This window comes from Echiichthys vipera, assembly GCF_963691815.1.
Source record: "Echiichthys vipera genome assembly, chromosome: 9".
Classification (NCBI taxonomy): Eukaryota; Metazoa; Chordata; class Actinopteri; order Perciformes; family Trachinidae; genus Echiichthys; species Echiichthys vipera.
Genome location: NC_139834.1, coordinates 14958298 through 14975210, shown reverse-complemented (window position 1 = coordinate 14975210; position 16913 = coordinate 14958298). Strand labels below are relative to the sequence as shown.

Here is a 16913-nt window from a genome sequence, read left to right as displayed (position 1 = left end):
GAGATGTGTATGTTGATTAGGTGTAAACAAGGAAAATATAGAATAAGAAAAACATCTATTGTTCTGAGACAGATTGTTCAAGTCCAAGCTGACTTGCTCTGGACTTTCCGTGGACTGAAGCAAGTAGAACAGTTCCCTGTTGAGGAATCAAGTGCGTACTGTACATTGTCGAATGAGACTGTTAAGTGTCTTCTGCTGCTGAAAAGTGGAGAAACAAGAAAGGAGGAAGGCTTTAGGGGAGGGACAGAAAAGTCTGTAGCCTAATTGGAGCAGCAGGTATTCCAACCTGCTTTGACCTGTCTATCCGCTTCACCAGTAACACGACTCCGCAGCTGTTTGAATGGTCTGTCTCCTGGGGAAGTTTTACCATTTAATCACTGTGATATTACTGGATGGGAAATGGCTTGAAGCACCTTTGCTGGAGAGGGGATTTATCATCAGCTGCTGTAGTGGCTCTTTATGGCCCTGGCGCCTTAATCTACTGTGAAGTAAGTCTCCTATTGGTACAACGCAGCATTAGCCACAGTGTGCCATTTCTGAATAATTCCTTTTGAGTTATACTTTTTTTTTAATCCAGCTTGCTCTTGGTCTAGATTCTACAGTGATAATACGTGCTAAAATTCTCGCGGTCTATTTCCTTGACACTCCTTACCGGTTTTTTCCCTGAGCTGTAACACGAAGCGAGCGTCCCTCTCCGTATGGTGTCGTGATTCAGCTCAGGAGCTCTTGTAGTCTTGGTGACGGCGGGTTAACTCCTCTCATCTCACCTGCCATGATAGAAATCTCCAAATTAACACCGTCACTGATGATTTGGATTTGACTACACGTGTTTTCCGACACCGGTAAGCAACATTGGCGTCGCTTTAAGCTCTTTGTAGCTATTTCTAGCAGAAATTGTAGCAGAAACAAACAGAAAGATGTGTTCGCTAGTGACAGCGGTGACCACACAGTAGCCTACGCGTAACTGATCACGCTTACAGTCGGCTCTGTGATTGTGTTTCAAAACGATAGTAATGCTGTTGTGTTAATGAAGTCTGCGGCTTTTCTGCGCAATAGACAGACGCAGGCAGACATTATCTCATGTCAAATATTTGCATTAGGCTATGTTTACTTACTGGTGTAATGGCAGGTTAAACGCGAGCAGGGCTCAATCTTAAATCACTAGACGAATGCTTCTGTATTGTAAGGACGTGGCCTATGTGGTGTGTTGTCTTCTGCAGGTTGCAGCAGCCTACATGACTTGAAAAGTGCATCATCATCGGAGCTAACGATACACAGCCGTGTCTTGGCCTATCAAAAATAAGAGAGTAGAAATTTAAGATATACTTTATAATTCTCCGAGGGAATTGTATCTTAAATCAAGGGTGGTCATATCATACAAGAAAACTACAGATCCCTGTAGGAGACTGTGATATAGTTAGTGGGATATTAAATATCCCATCAAGTAGATTCCTGAGCACCATAGCAACGCTAGGGGTCCATACAGGCAGGGGTATCATCTGGATGACAGTAGCAGGTGTGTGTGACTGATCATCCCATAAATGTACGGATGTGACTGGAGATATGGATATCCCGCCCTAATCTCCCTCACCTCCTAAGATAAAGATAACTAGCAGGATCAACATGCACAGCCCTGCTCCAGAAATTGTGGCAGGGTACCCAAGTGGATGTACAGCGGATAAAGATGTCAATTCAGAGACAACCCTGGGTAGTGCCTACTCTCCGGTGGACTACATGAGCATCACCAGCTTCCCCAGGCTGCCAGAGGACGACACGCTGTCTGGAGAAAACACCCTCAAATCGCGCAAAGATGATGACAATGTCCTGAGTGAGCAAGATACAGGTGAGCCATGTCAGAAACAATTGCTGCATCTATCCTCCAGAAACACTCTTGTTGAGTGTGTTTGTTTCTGGGTGTGGATTCATGAAGCAGTAGGCTATTGTTTTCCAGTCAAATCTTCAGGAGTTGTTTGCACTACTCATATTACAAATCATTTATAAAGGTTGGATTTGAACTAGGGCTGCAACTACTGGTAATAGTCAGTTCATTCTAAAATAAAAATAAAAAATAGTGAAAAGTGTCTCCAGAGCCCGATCCTCAAATCTCAATATACATCTTTATATGACGACAGCAAATCCTCTCACATACATTTTTGTGCATCTTAACTACAAAGATGCATACATATTCCAGAAAATGAGAAGTGCCTACTTTAAGATGATACATTTTCTGTATGTAGTTGTAGTTGGTGTGAGAGAACAGAACATATAGCTCTTTTCAGTTCAATCTAAGCCTTGTTTGTTTGTGTTTAATGTTCCAGACCCGGATCTGTTTCTGAAGTCGGCTCGCCTGCAGCGTCTCCCCTCCTCAGCTTCGGACCTTGCTAGCCATGATATTGCATCCCTGCGGGAGACCACCAGAGACCCCTTTACCGAAGACTGTGCCTGTCAGCGAGATGGACTGACAGTTATTATCACAGCTTGTCTCACCTTCGCCACAGGAGTCACTGTAGCTCTGATTATGCAGATCTACTTTGGAGACCCACAGGTAATTTTCTTACCTGCAGTTGTAATTGTTGCAACAGTGTTGCTTTTCTCAAATAACTACAGGTGATTACAGGATTATGAGTAATTCTACATGATCCTCTCAGTTTCCTCCCACACAAGCCCAACTCAGTTAAAAGGCATATTGACAATCTCTACCTTTCTGCTTTGTTGACAGATCTTTAACCAAGGGGCAGTGGTGACAGATGTGGCCCAGTGTACATCTCTTGGCTTTGACGTTCTGGCGAAACAGGGGTCCAGTGTCGACGCTGCCATCACCGCTGCCCTCTGTTTGGGTATTGTCCACCCTCACACTTCTGGTATTGGAGGGTGAGTGAAACATATTCATCTCTTCTGAACAGGACTACCACTGAGGTTCTTAGACTTGGTTGAATATGAAGCCTTTGAATGCTTTGTACTCTGTTGATGTTCAGCGGTGGAGTTATGTTGGTGCATGACATCCGTAATAACGAGACGAAGGTCATTGACTTCAGAGAGATGGCACCATCTGCCATCCAAGAGGAGATGCTGCAGACGAATCTTGATCTAAATGTAAGGCACTTTTCCTGGTGTGCCCTTTTTCTAACTGAGATGTTGAGTATGAGAACAAAAAAGACAGTGTCATTATTGTTGTTGTTGTTTAGTACTGGGGTTAATGTGTGCATCCTGATCTTGCTGTCACATTACAGACCGGCCTGCTGGTGGGAGTACCAGGCATGCTCAGTGGGATGCATCAGGCACATAATCTCTATGGCAGGTACGGTCATTTTTATGTAAAACTAACTAACTAACTAACTTTAAATTGTTCAGTCTTCCCCCATTGTAGGAGCCATTATGTCTGTTTATTTGTTTATATTTGTAGCCTATATCAAATCTGGTATGGGTGGCAGTGCAGATAAGTGTGGCAGGTGAAATCTATAGGTGGCACAGGTACAACAGACCATCTTATCATGCATGGGAGACAGGGAGATTGCATGTTTTTACCGCTCGCATGCTTGTATGGCAACCACACCAGAAAGCCAGGCCGGCCTTCACGTCGCCCCACAGGTTTTGTGACCGTCAACAGTGACTTCTGTCTGGACATCTGTTCATTAAAGTGTGTCAAAATCAAAGTCTTCTCCAACACCCAGCCGAGTAGCTCATTGCTAGAAAGGACAGTGGCTACACGCATGCCTTGCAATGTAGTCATAGTCCTCATGCTGGTTTCTGGATTTTCTACATTCCTTCTTTGATATTGTTTTTTTTTTTTTTTTACTTTGTGGCGCTCCTGTGTTTCTAAAGCCACTTATAAATAGGACCTGAGCTATGGTTTCCTTATTTATTTGGCTAAATATTTTAAGACAAGAATAGCAAAAGTGTATATTAACGTCAGCTCTGGGAGCTAAAGGAGTGAGATTTCACAGTGAGAGAATCAGCAGCTGTGTTTCAAGAAAAGACACTGCTTTTTTTTCCCTTTTTTTTTTTAGCCAGAGCGCTGAGCTGCAATTACTTTGATGCTGTGTAATTATCATGATCTTGATACCTCTGCTGGTAAAAGGATGATGTTACAGAGCTAACTAAGTTGCTCTATAAAGTTTTACGCTAAAATATTGTGGATTATTATTTTGGAACAAAAATCACATTGAAAATTAGGAGTGTTTTTATGAGTTTTAAACATTTCTAAACTAAGCCAATCATTCATGACTTTTGAATTCCCCAGAATGCCATGGAAGGATGTGGTTACCATGGCAGCAGAAGTGGCCAGAAATGGGTTTAATGTTACTCATGACCTAGGTAGGTACAGTGTAATGTGTAATGTAAAAGACAGCAGCATTATTGTCTAGCCTCAGTGTTGTTCTCGAGGTGAAGTGATATAAACGCTAGGTGCGATCTCATCTGCTGCTCTCTCTCTCTCCCTAGCTGAAGCTCTGGCTAAAGTTAAGGACCAAAACTCGTCAGATGCATTTCGAGATTTGTTCCTCCCCAACGGTCAGGCTCCCATCCCTGGGCTGTTCGCTAGACGTCTGGATTTAGCAGCCATCTTGGATGCTGTTGCAGATAAGGGGATAACGGAGTTCTACAGTGGAAACCTGACGCAGGAAATGGCAGCAGCAGTAAGGAAGGATGTTTTCTCCCTGTCTCCAACTGTGATTATATAACAAGTCATAAATACTGCATAGATCCACGCAGAGTCATTTTTACCCCCGGATGAACTTTAACCTTAACTTTTTACGAATTGGCTGGGGTAAGGTAATAATTCAGTAGTCGCAATGTGACAAAAATAAAGATGTCAGTTAACTATCACTCATAATTGTGTTGTTTAAAGGAAATATTTAAAGATGGTGTTCATTATTTACACACAATCTCCCAAAACTGGAGTATTATTTTCAAAGTAGTTTTAGTTGTAGTTAACATGCAGCTTAACACAAAATAATCCGTTTATTTAATCATTAGATCTTTGCATTGCACCAAGTAGATATATAGTATATTGTCCTAAATTTATTAGATTTTTTTAATTAAAGATTAGTCTTTAGGGCTTTTATTAATTTTTTATTAGAGAAGCTGAAGAGTGACAGGGACTGAGGATTGAGCCTATAGGGGATGCGCGCTCTGCCCAGTGAGCTTGAGGCCACTCCTCGTGATTATAATTTCAATGATCCAGCCATATTTCAGATGTTATGGCTGGATTGTCTTTGTGACAGTTATTTGTGATTACAAAATATGGATTCCAGATATCAGTACAGAATATATTCTATATATTATATAAATAATGATATGTTAATATATAATGAATTAAATGGAATGATAATGTTACTGGGCACTATGCATTTTAATAGGTGCAAGCAAGAGGTGGAGTGCTCACAGAGGCTGACTTTGGAAACTACAGCACAGTCTTACAGCAACCAGCAGAGATCAACTATCAAGGTAAATATTTGTTGTGCTATTTATTGTAAATCAGACTTGTTCGAGGGAGAAATCATATATTTACAAAAAAATTACTCAACCTGAATCAGTGGTAAAAAGCTATTTATGGTTTTATCAGGAACTGGTTTAGACTGAATGTTCAGAGTGGGATTAAGTTGTTACACTCTTCTAACTAACTAACTAATTTACTCTTAATCCCACAATACAGTTCTCACTCTTAATACATCATTTTTTAATAAAAAATAGTAAAAGTATCTAAATACATAAACTTACACATTTTGTGCTATGACAGGTATACCATCCAATTGCCTCATCAAAAAGAGACTTTTTTATCTCTCTATTTACCACATTGTTGACTCCAAGAATGCATATTTTACAGCAACATGTTCCACAGAGTCCCATCTCTCCTAACATATAAAGATTTAGGCAATATGAATCACGGTCTTAGATTGAGAGGGGGCTCTCATCTTAGATGAAGATGAATGATTAGATGAACTATCTGACCCAGGAGTTACTCAGCCGTTACCATAGCAACCTTTAATTGCGGGTGGGGACACACAGCTGATTGACTGAAAACGTTTTTTTTATTTTTTTTTACACACATTTGGTTCTGTTGACCCAGGAATGCAAATATTACAGACATGACACCCGTCCTGTTTTGGCTATATAAGTCATTTTCCTTATTCCTCACATTATTTAATTAGTCCCATCAGCTATACAGTATATTGCAGTATATTACTGTCAGTTTCATCCTTATTAGTTTTCTTTTTTTTTGTTTCTATTTTATTTTGCCACTGAAAATATTATATTTCACAATAGAAACGATAATAATTTAAATCTTGTGATTTGTTGGTGTTTCTGAAGGACACCATGTGATGGCGGCCCCGGCCCCACATGCAGGTGTTGCCTTGATCACTGCTCTCAACATCCTGGAAGGCTACAACATTACAAGTCAGGTGCCCAGGAACAGCACTTATCACTGGATTGCAGAGGTAGTATACAAACTGCTTCACTGCTATACAGCATAGACAGCGAACAAAGTGCAATACTTTTTGTTTTGTGATTTAAGTGTTAATTTTGCATTATTCTCCCAGGCTGTAAAGATTGCTCTTGCCTTTGCTAGTGAGCTGGGAGACCCCATGTATGACACTTCTGTCCCAGAGATTGTTGCCAAGATGCTAAGGTAGAGATCCCCATATTGGCGTTAAACATACTTGTGTATATATATCCATCCTTATTCAAAAAGTAATTTTCATTGAGCCCTGCCCCTGTTGTTCCCACCTCCAAGTAAATCCCAGGCTTCCCTACTCCGCCAGATGATTAACGATTCTCAGGCCTTCCCTGTCAGCCATTACACTCCATCATTTACCTTGGAGAAGGGTGCAGCGCCTGCCCAAGTCATGGTCATGGGCCCAGACGACCACATTGTGTCAGTCATGAGGTATGTCATGCTTTCATTGTGATTGCACTTTGTTTAAACAAATCCCAGTGCAAAACTTAAGCTGAAGAGTTGTCTTTTTACTTGTGGCTGTTGTAGCTCTCTGAACAAACCATTTGGCAGCAGGATAGTGACTCCTGCAGGAATCCTCTTGAACAGCCAGATCCTGGACTTCTCCTGGCCTAACAAAACACAGGGCTCACCTAACCCGGTAAATAGGCAGTCTCTCATTTGTTTTAGTGATTTCTGTATGTATTGTTTTTTTTGTAGCTGCTCTCCGTCCTCATGGTTTTTGTCTTCTTTCGCTGTAGCATAACAGCCTCCAGCCTGGCAAAAGGCCCATGTCCTTCCTGATGCCCACTGCAGTGAGGCCTGCCGTGGGGTTATGTGGCACTTATGTAGCCGTTGGATCTTCCAATGGAGAGGAAGCGCTCAGTGGCATTACACAGGTTATTTCATTACTGGAAGAATTAATTAAATTCATGATTGATTGTTACATTTGTATCAGTGTGGAAAGATACTTTTCTTTATAACTATATTATTCTGTTTTCCAATCTGTCACAGGTGCTGATAAATGTTCTGTCTTCGCGTAAAAACATGAGTGACAGCTTAGCATATGGAAGACTCCACCCCCAGCTGCAGCCCAATACCCTCCTGGTGGACTGTGAGTTTACCTGCTTATCCATCAATTGTAAAATGTAGCCCAAATATGCCAGAGTCCCTTCAAAAGCTATGATTGCAGTGTTTCAGGCAGATTGGATTTTTGACCTAATTTCCAATAACCGTTAACATGCAATATGCAACAGGATAGGCCATCTAGATAGAGAACAATCCAATTGTAGCCTGTGTACCAGTATTTACACTGTCATCAGATCACATATGTGTGGACACTATGCAAAGTAAAGGAGAAGCTGGGAAGGAAGCAACTACCTTTATTGTTATCAAAATCAAAGGTGGCAGGTGTAGGGTTACCATGGAACAGTTTTTGACTTCCTGTGCTGTGGAAAGAATAATCTAATGCATTTTAAGTGGGAGATATCAAAAATCATGGTGAGATTTTTTTAAAATACTGTGAACTCCATATTGCTACATATCAGTCCATGGATGAGCTATATTAATTTCTGGTACATTATCATAGTACAGAGTACATATCAGGCTGTTTTGTTATCTGGCTAAGATCTTGATATAATCTTATCATGGCACTTGGTGAAAGGCCACTGGATGGGTGCTTGGTTTTAAACGTGACTTGCATGACTGGAAATCCTCATAGACGTACAGTCTGAACACTTCGTGATTTCTACACCTGCTGTGAGAACTCACTCTGTGTTGTTTTTCTTAACCAGATAAACATTACATTTGAGTATAGGGGGTAAATGCGACATTATTGAAATAAATGGTCATACTTACCCCTATCTCAGATCATCCTCCTCTTTCTCTCCTACAGCTGAGTTTCTAGAAGAAGATGTGGAGCTGCTGCAGGCCAAAGGTCACAAGGTGGAGAGGAGAGATGTTCTCTCATTGGTGGAGGGAACCCGGAGAACCAATGACCTCATCATCGGGGTGAAAGACCCCCGTAGTGCTGATGCCTCTGCCCTCACTATGTCCAACATGCCCTAGTGCACCCTCTTTTCCCATAATAACTTATATTTAAGAAGGGGTAAGAGTAACATTGTATGATTGAAGGTCAGTGAGGGAGTAAGGCGTTTGCTCAACACCAAATACACTAAACATAAGATGGTGGCAAAGTATGGTTGTTGAAGGAAATGTTATGGGTATAGGCATGAAGGAAAAAGACAGTCAACAGAAGACATGCAGCTGTGTCTGAGGTGACCTTGTAGGAGTCTGATATGATCTAATAGATTTTTTTTAGCTGAAACACAGAAAACTACAAAGGATCACCATCTCCCATACTGATGTAGGTATGCCCACTCTCACAGCCTCAAGTAACGGTCAGTGTAGATAGTGTTGAAAATGTGCAGTATGCCCATAACTTTATAGCTTCAGTCAAAGTCTGCAACCTGTATTACGTAGAGCAGGGCGTTTTCATGAATTTAGATCCGATGCACTCCAGGTCCACCTAAAGAAAGCAATACACCCATGAGGTTTAGAGTGGATTTACTCAGTGGACATAAGAAAATAGAAAAGTGCAGTGGCCTTTGAAGCCATTTCGACAATGTTGAGTGATAGCTAGTTGTTAACATGTGAGGTACTGAGCAGGACATTCAAGAGTGTTGCACTCTGAAAATAGGTCCAGGAACTCTGAGGGAAATTAATGATGAACAAATTGATTCTTTGCAGGAATGGGTCGACATAAAAATGATGCCACAACATTTACAACACTCGCATGGCCCTTAGTGCATTCGACCTAGCTTTCTGCTTTTCTATTCTTCCACTGCATAACACATAGGACCACATGGATATAGAACCACATGGAATGGTGGCGTTAACAATAATCCAACCAGTAATTAAACCTTGCATTGTCACACCTAAACTAGACTATCTTAAACTGAACACAGGCTAAACCATTCACCATCCTGCTCCTTAGATGGTGTGTAACTGTGATTAGATGTTGTTTGGTACACATGCTGGGGTTTTAACTGTTGCAAATAATCAATGACTATGTTCAGCCTAACACATTATCAGCACAGACTTTTCCATTGATTTCCTTAAAGGAGATGGTTTGTTTCTGTTTTTCAGGTTAAATATTGCTAATGATAGAATATGTGTATATAAATATATAATTTAAAAAATTCTTGTTGTTGCATGATTTTGTTCTCCTTTAAGCTTGTTGTTTACATTTGTTTTTAAATTTAGAGCAGGGATACCTGTTTCTAGAATCGGATAATGTGATTCTTTAGAGATGGATTGAATGTAATCTGTCTATTTTTATATGAACATTTGTTGGGCTGTATACATTATTTCTAATGTTTTAACACAACGCCTTTCACTCAGCTAATTTAGAAAAGGCTGTTTTATTTTTTTGTGTACTTGTGTAATTATTTTAGGTTGTATTAGAAGGTAAGAACCAACAGCTTTTGTAAAGCATTGTATCCTAAAAGTGGTTCAATTTAATTCCAGGATGGTCCATGCTGACTGATCAAATGAGCCCTTCACCTTATTGTCTCTGTCGTTGGGCACTAGTGCAATATGACTGTTGATGCTTGTTTCCTGTACTGTAGAGTACCATGCCTCAAGGCACAACACCTGATGTTTGATTTCACGTACATTTGTATCTGATTTTAATAAAAATCAGCACCGTCAAAACCTGAGAAATAAAATATTTGCACATATTCTACCGGGGCAAAAATATTAGCTCTTTTTTCCTCCATACATGTACATTTGGTGCATCTGACCTACTATAGAGTAACTTACTCTCTCTAGACACTTGAGCTGTTGTGTTTCACAAATTTGACATAGCCTATTTACTACCTGTTATTAATAAACGCCAGTGTCTGAAGAATGTGTACCCCAGTCAAGATGCTGCAGCATACAATTATATAGAGGCGTTGCAATAATTAAACTCAAAGTTTAAAGTGTGTACTGTGTGTACCATATACAACAATAGATCAGAGATATTCAACAGGGGGGTCAAGGACCACTCAGTGGTTCTCAGAGTGGCTCCAGGGGATCCGCCAAAATATTATTTGCTCACTTTTTGAAAAAAATAATGAAATTCCAAATATCAAAATATGCATTGATATGAATCCAACTTATTATTAGCAAAAGATCAAATATTTAGGTACGGATTGCCGCTACAAGGTTATGTTTTTTGTATTCACTGTGCCTTCCACGTGTAGGCCTAAAACATAAAAACATGATGTTTATGAATATATCAATAATAATAATTTAATATCTTAGTATTGTATGCATAATAAAAATGTATGTTTATAGGCTACGTTGTGTAGTCTGGGGTGCATGCTCTGTCTCTTTTTCAGCTAAGGGGGCCTTAGCCTTAAAGACAGGGGGGCATTAGACTTTGAATTAATTTCGGAAAACTGAAAACAAGTCTTTAGGCTTACATAAAAATGCTTATGATCAAAATATTTTTTTTGAATATAAATAAAATATTAAACATGCTTTGATTTTACAAAGGCGTCGTCAACTACTTCATATTAATTCTTGATTTTTTTTACTTCAGTATTTTGTTGACGTTTCTTCTTCCTTAATTTCGGTTTTATTTTGGCAAGCAATACAGGAAACAGTCTTTTTTAATTTCCGCTAGCTTGACGTCGTTTTCTGACTTTACTTGTGGTTCATGTTTTGTTAGCTAATCAGGCTAGTAGATGTCGACTGGTCGAACTCATATTCAGATGAATATATGCGGTAAGGCGTTTGCTTTTCTCTTGCGAAATGTACTGTTGACGATACATAGCAAGATAAAGCACAATAACTGGGAATATAATAAACTGTTTCAATGCATTCACGATGAATTAGCTGCAGCGCTACACCGCTAACTGAGCTAACGTTTGCTAACTGGAGCTTTCGGAGAAGCCGACAGGAACCGCCTTGACATTCATTTTTATCCCCCTTCATAGTGTGATGACTGCTACAAACATTTTATTTTAATCGTGCCTGTTGTTCATATCGGTATGGAAATGTACAGTGACACGGGATAAAAGGGATATTCGTGTCCCCCCTGCCGATTTTGATTGATCTGGCTTACGTTTGCGCTAAGGCCCTAAAGCTACTGCTGGGCCGATCATGTTAACCAAGCTGCTGCTCACCGGTAATGGAGGTGGATTCATACAATGTAGCGTTGTGTAACATTGATGTAAATCACACAGCAGTTTGGATATCTCAACCACCTTTTGTAATCTTTTGACATGTCTACTGTGATGTCACTAACGTAGAGGTGTGTTAACGTCATCTATTTACTTGACGTGGATTTACAAGAATAAATAATATATTTTTTTATTGTATTTCACCATGCCTCACCTGAAGCTTTCAGTGTACTACTTATAAACAAACTTGATCTAATGTATAAGGCTTTCCCACTAGTCCCAATAATGACTGTGTCCACTTCACTGTGTCATCTCATGTGTCATCATTTACATCCTTCACTTATATGTAGCTCTCTGTAGTTTGGCTTATTTCAAGCTAATGCCGGTACTTAATTCTAGCTTTTCTGGGTTTGTACCCTAATGGTCAAATGCACTTATTGGAGGTCGCTTTGGATAAAAGCGTCAGCTAAATGAAATGTAATAATAATTCGATCTCTGTTGCCTCTTGTCTCTTACATTGGTGGTTGAGATAGACTGCTGATCTATGTCTCTGTCGTGTGCAATTTCAGCATAAAAGGGTTCAAACGCCACTCCTATTAAGAGAGGAGGATGGCACATCGACGTACCCCACCTCCGCTGTCCCATAGGACAGAGCACCTGGAACCTGATAATGATTCGGACAGGGACTCTGGTGTTGGGGAGGATGCAGGGGAGGATTCTGACAGTTGCCATGGAGGCACATTAACAGAAGAGGAGAAAGTCAACGACCAAGACGGCATGGAAGAAAATTGCGAGGAGGGAGAAGATTTTACAGTGTTTGTTGCTTTTCAAGGGAATATGGAGGATGAGGACTTCACCCAAAAACTTAACACTATCCTCAGTGGGATACCAGACATGCTTGATATGGGTTAGTTTAATGATGTCTACTTGGAATATGTTAAAGGATTTCAACCCCTCTACCCAGTTCAGTGTTTAAGAAAAATTTTTTTTATCTTGGATGTAATTAGTTGTTTTCACACATCAATGAAAGATGACACCCTAATGACAAAGTGTGAATATGTAGGCATATTATAGATAATAGGGTGAATACGTCTATGGGTTATTTTGTGTTTCATTTTTAAACCTAATTTAGATGCATTCACAGAGATTTGTTTTCACTTTGATACTGAAGATCTCTGTTGGTTCTCAAGTTTTTCAAGCACTACAAATGTGCATTTGAAACATATCTTCTGTGTGCTATTGTATATTTTTTCCGTCTTGTATAAACTGTAGTTGCGACTTGTATCCATTCATTCCCTTTTTAGGCTATGACAGGCTACAGCCACAGCATGTGGAGCCATGGAACAGTGTGCGCGTTACCTTCAACATTCCTCGGGATGCTGCTGAGCGACTCAGACTGTTGGCCCAGAATAACCAGCAGCAGCTCAGAGACCTGGGGATTCTTTCTGTGCAGATAGAAGGTAACAGCACAGCCTTCAAACACAATGTCAATTCAAAACAAGATGCGAGAGACAATGTTTTTTCACCTGTCAGTGGCACTGAATACAGCATACAGCAATACAGCAGCAGACTAGCCCCTGATAATTATACATGTTACCTCTACTGTTGTTTAGGGGAAGGGGCTATCAATGTGGCTATGGGACCAAATAGAGGACAAGAAGTCAGAGTGAATGGACCAATTGGAGCCCCTGGCCAGATGAGAATGGATGTTGGCTTTCCAGGTCAGCCTGGTCCAGGTACTGGTTTACTGAATTGATGGCAAATGCTCTCTCTATATACCAACTAGGCTGAAACTGTGCTTGCATATTAGACAGAAGTTCTTTTGGAAGAAGCAAGCGTTGCAAACATCGATTGTTGTTTCTAACACACATACATCAGTAAAGACATGACACAAAATGCCGTAAAGACATTTGGTTTTACTTAGTGTCTCAAAGCCATTCAATTATTGATGATTATTAATCCGTATGGTCTGTGTAGTTTCATTCTGTTTTTACCTACATGATAAATATTAGTAAGTTATTTCCACAAAAAGGTTTCATTTAATTTAATATGCATTTATTTCCCTAAGGAGGGGTAAGGATGGCCAATCCGGCGATGGTTCCTCCTGGGCCTGGCATGGCAGGTCAGGCTATGGTACCAGGCAGCAGTGGACAGATGCATCCTCGCATTCCGAGACCATCTTCACAGACAGGTTCAGGTCTTTATTTCTTGTACGTTAAATGTTACATGTTGTCATTTTGAATATCTTACAGCTTTGACAGTACAATAATGGAAAAACTGCATCCTCCTCTCCCACAGATGTTATGGATCCAATGATACCTGTTATGTCCATTCAGCAGCAGCAGCAACTTCAGCACCAACAGGCTGGTCCCCATGTCTCAGGCCCAATGCCTCCTCAGGCTGCCCATCACATGCAGGCTCTGCAGGGCGGGAGACAGCTCAATCCTGCTGCACTGCAGCAGCTACAACAACAACAACAACAACATCATCAACAACAGCAACAGGCCCAGCAGCAAGCTCAGCTCTCCCAGCTTGGACCTAGACCTCCATTCAACCCATCAGGCCAGATGGCTGTGCCTCCTGGCTGGAACCAGTTGCCCTCTGGGGTCCTCCAGCCACCAGCCGCCCTAGGAGGCCCTACCTGGAGAAAGCCCCCACCCCAAGCCCAAATGGTTCAACGTCCACCCTCTCTAGCCACGGTTCAGACTCCCAGCCACCCTCCGCCCCCTTATCCATTTGGCAGCCAGCAGGCTGGGCAGGTATTTAATGCCATGGGACAGGGACAGTTACAGCAACAACAGCAGACAGGAGTCGGCCAATTCGTCACCCCCCAGCCAAAAGTCCCACAGGCTGGGCCTGGTGGTGTCCCAGGACTGCCCAGAGCCCCTCCACCCCTTCCACCAACTTCTGGACCGCAGGGAAACCTCACTGCCAAGTCCCCTGGTTCCTCCTCATCTCCTTTTCAGCAGGGCTCACCAGGGACTCCTCCTATGATGGCTCAAAGACCTACAACCCCCCAGGGCTTTCCCCAGGGCGTTGGATCACCAGGAAGAGTAGCCCTCGGCCAACAGGGTAACATGCAACAAGGATTCATGGGAATGCCCCAGCATGGACAGCCTGGGGCCCAAGTTCACCCAGGTGTGTGAACTTGTGGTAGACAGAAATGCACATCCAAAAATGTCTTTTTGGCCCTTGTGTATGTCCTATTATGTTATGATAGATTACTATGATATCTGCTGTAACAAAATCAATGAATATTAATTACAGGCATGCAGAAGCGTCCCATGGGCTTTCCAAACCCAAACTTTGTCCAAGGTCAGGTGAGTGCCAGCACCCCTGGAACCCCCGGTGGAGGAACCAGTCAGCAGCTACAGAGCAGCCAGGCGATGACTCACACAGGTAAAAGATATTTTGTTTACTCTTATCACAAACAGATCTATGTTACATGTGACATTAACATGTACTGAGGCCAAATACTTTACACACAAAATAAGCCTTTTTTTTACCGATGAAAACAACTAGCCTCGTGAGACGATCCTGATCTCGCAAGCTCCCTTGTATTTTACTTCCAGATCAGTCTGGTAACTTGCGGAGATAATTTGTTTGCCAAGCAACTGAACCAATCAGCGTTGATTTTAGGCGGATTTAAGTGTGACAAAATGAGAAGGGACTGTTCAGTGCCAACAACATGGCGGCTTCCGTGAGTGAGATGAGTGCAGCTATCGGGCAAGCTGTCGCTAACACCTCTTTCTCTTGGATCCTTCTGTTGGTATATGAATCGGGCATCTGAAATTCTGCCTTTTGTCCTTAAATTTCCGACAAATATATTATAATATAATAATAAAACAACAAATATTCTTTACCGACATGTTGTGTACTTTCTGAGCTTTTCCTCGGCGCTGTTAGCACGATACGCTTTGTTGATCTGATTGGTTTTGATTTGACCTGTATGTTGGTGATAGACAGATCGTTTATCCAATCAGCAACCAGTTTTTCTGCCCTTTCCCAAAAGATCTTCAAACAAGAGTTCCCAGATGGATATGCTGAGCAAATGAGAATCATGCGAATTAATCCATCAGACGAAGTCAGGTTAGAAAACAACTGCTGGAGAAACAACGACATTGCTCCTGAATAATATGCACTACTGCATCTCCTACAGTATATGTGGTTAACTACTAGTAACTCGTAGTAGTTAAATACATTTTAAGATTTATGTTTTCTTCACAGAAAACAGCAATTAAATATGATTCTTAAAATTAAGGTATATGTTTTAATATGATATAGTAATGGCAAAATAAATAGTTGTAGGCCTGAAGTAGGCCTTAAGATCAGCAAATAACAATTGCTATGAACAGAAAACTGTTAATGCTGCTATTGGACTAAAACGGAAAATTTAAAATTATGCAGCTGCAATGGGTTGTCTGTTTACCGGCCAAATAAGCTACCAACACCAGGAACCTTTATCATAACTAAATCTATAATTCTTTTTAGATTAGTAATGCTTTCACTTCACTTGTTAAGGTCGAGTAGCTTAAGATAAACAAACTTCACAGTGATCATATGTTTTTTGAGTTATGTAGTCGTAATTTAGAATGTCACTATAATATTGAAAATATTACTCATGCTGTTTAGTAACTTATGCGGTATCTTGTAATAATGCATCAAACTTGTACACTGTCAGCGGAACATTAATAGCACAAACACATCAAGATCTCAGAATTGGTGGTAATGGTACATTTTTGTTCTTTTTCAATGAAATAAAATTAAAAACATTACACTGTCATTTTCCACCTCCCATTGTTATCATTAAAGAATTGTTGTTGACATTTGATGGACTGCTATAGTGTGTCAACAGCCTCATTTGACATGCCACGTCTTTACATGCAGTTAGCAGAAGGCATAATAGCTTATTTGCCATTGTGAAACCCATTGAATTTATTTTATTTTTTTTCCTTCTCCGTTTTACATTAGGAGCTCCGCCATCAGTGTCAACTCCAAACTCAATGCAGGGTCCACCCCATGCCCAACCCAATCTTATGGGTGTACAAAGTAGCATGGCAGGTCTGCCCCCTGGTACAACCGCTGGGCCTAATATGGGCCAGCAACAGCCTGGCCTCCAGACCCAGATGATGGGCCTCCAGCATCAGGCCCAGCCTGTGTCTTCCTCCCCCAGCCAGAAGGTTCAAGGCCAGGGTGGAGGTCAGACTGTCCTCTCAAGGCCCCTCAGTCAAGGGCAGAGAGGAGGGATGACCCCACCCAAGCAAATGATGCCTCAACAAGGCCAGGGGGTGATGCATGGGCAAGGTCAG

At 41.2% G+C, this 16913-nt stretch overlaps 2 protein-coding genes across 6 annotated transcripts in view; both read left to right on the top strand.

The window, feature by feature from the left end:
- The first annotated feature begins 325 nt into the window (after window positions 1-325).
- ggt7 (gamma-glutamyltransferase 7) lies at window positions 326-10147 on the top strand. Of its 2 annotated transcripts, none has more exons than XM_083920391.1 (16): window positions 326-488; window positions 1221-1843; window positions 2319-2545; window positions 2720-2871; window positions 2976-3093; window positions 3231-3298; window positions 4241-4314; window positions 4441-4634; window positions 5358-5445; window positions 6310-6437; window positions 6540-6628; window positions 6734-6886; window positions 6983-7094; window positions 7195-7332; window positions 7448-7547; window positions 8328-10147. In XM_083920391.1, the coding sequence occupies exons 2-16, from the start codon at window positions 1624-1626 to the stop codon at window positions 8498-8500; spliced, it is 2034 nt and encodes a 677-aa protein (XP_083776517.1). In that variant the 5' UTR covers window positions 326-488; window positions 1221-1623; the 3' UTR covers window positions 8501-10147. The 2 variants fall into 2 exon arrangements, with proteins under 2 accessions (XP_083776517.1, XP_083776518.1); XM_083920392.1 differs by having other exon boundaries at window positions 326-842.
- A 990-nt stretch (window positions 10148-11137) lies between these two features.
- ncoa6 (nuclear receptor coactivator 6) overlaps window positions 11138-16913 on the top strand; it is a 13563-nt gene continuing 7787 nt past the window's right edge. For 3 of the 4 annotated variants that reach the window (XM_083919848.1, XM_083919850.1, XM_083919851.1), the window contains exons 1-8: window positions 11138-11206; window positions 12174-12511; window positions 12909-13064; window positions 13218-13340; window positions 13673-13801; window positions 13903-14742; window positions 14872-15003; window positions 16576-16913. The exon at window positions 16576-16913 is cut by the window's right edge and continues 1061 nt beyond it. In XM_083919848.1, the coding sequence (XP_083775974.1) occupies window positions 12214-12511; window positions 12909-13064; window positions 13218-13340; window positions 13673-13801; window positions 13903-14742; window positions 14872-15003; window positions 16576-16913 (2016 nt within the window). In that variant the 5' untranslated portion in view covers window positions 11138-11206; window positions 12174-12213. The remainder of the gene's footprint in view (window positions 11207-12173; window positions 12512-12908; window positions 13065-13217; window positions 13341-13672; window positions 13802-13902; window positions 14743-14871; window positions 15004-16575) is intronic. The other variant, XM_083919849.1, reaches the window with a different exon arrangement.

What these genes read in the sequence shown, in the direction of transcription:
- ggt7 (XM_083920391.1), top strand. Translation starts at nt 1,624, where the DNA reads ATGCACAGCCCTGCTCCAGAAATTGTGGCAGGGTACCCAAGTGGATGT. An exon ending in TAATGTTACTCATGACCTAG is followed by an intron (nt 4,315 to 4,440) that starts GTAGGTACAGTG and finishes CTCTCTCCCTAG; the next exon opens with CTGAAGCTCTGGCTAAAGTT. An exon ending in AGCAGAGATCAACTATCAAG is followed by an intron (nt 5,446 to 6,309) that starts GTAAATATTTGT and finishes GTGTTTCTGAAG; the next exon opens with GACACCATGTGATGGCGGCC.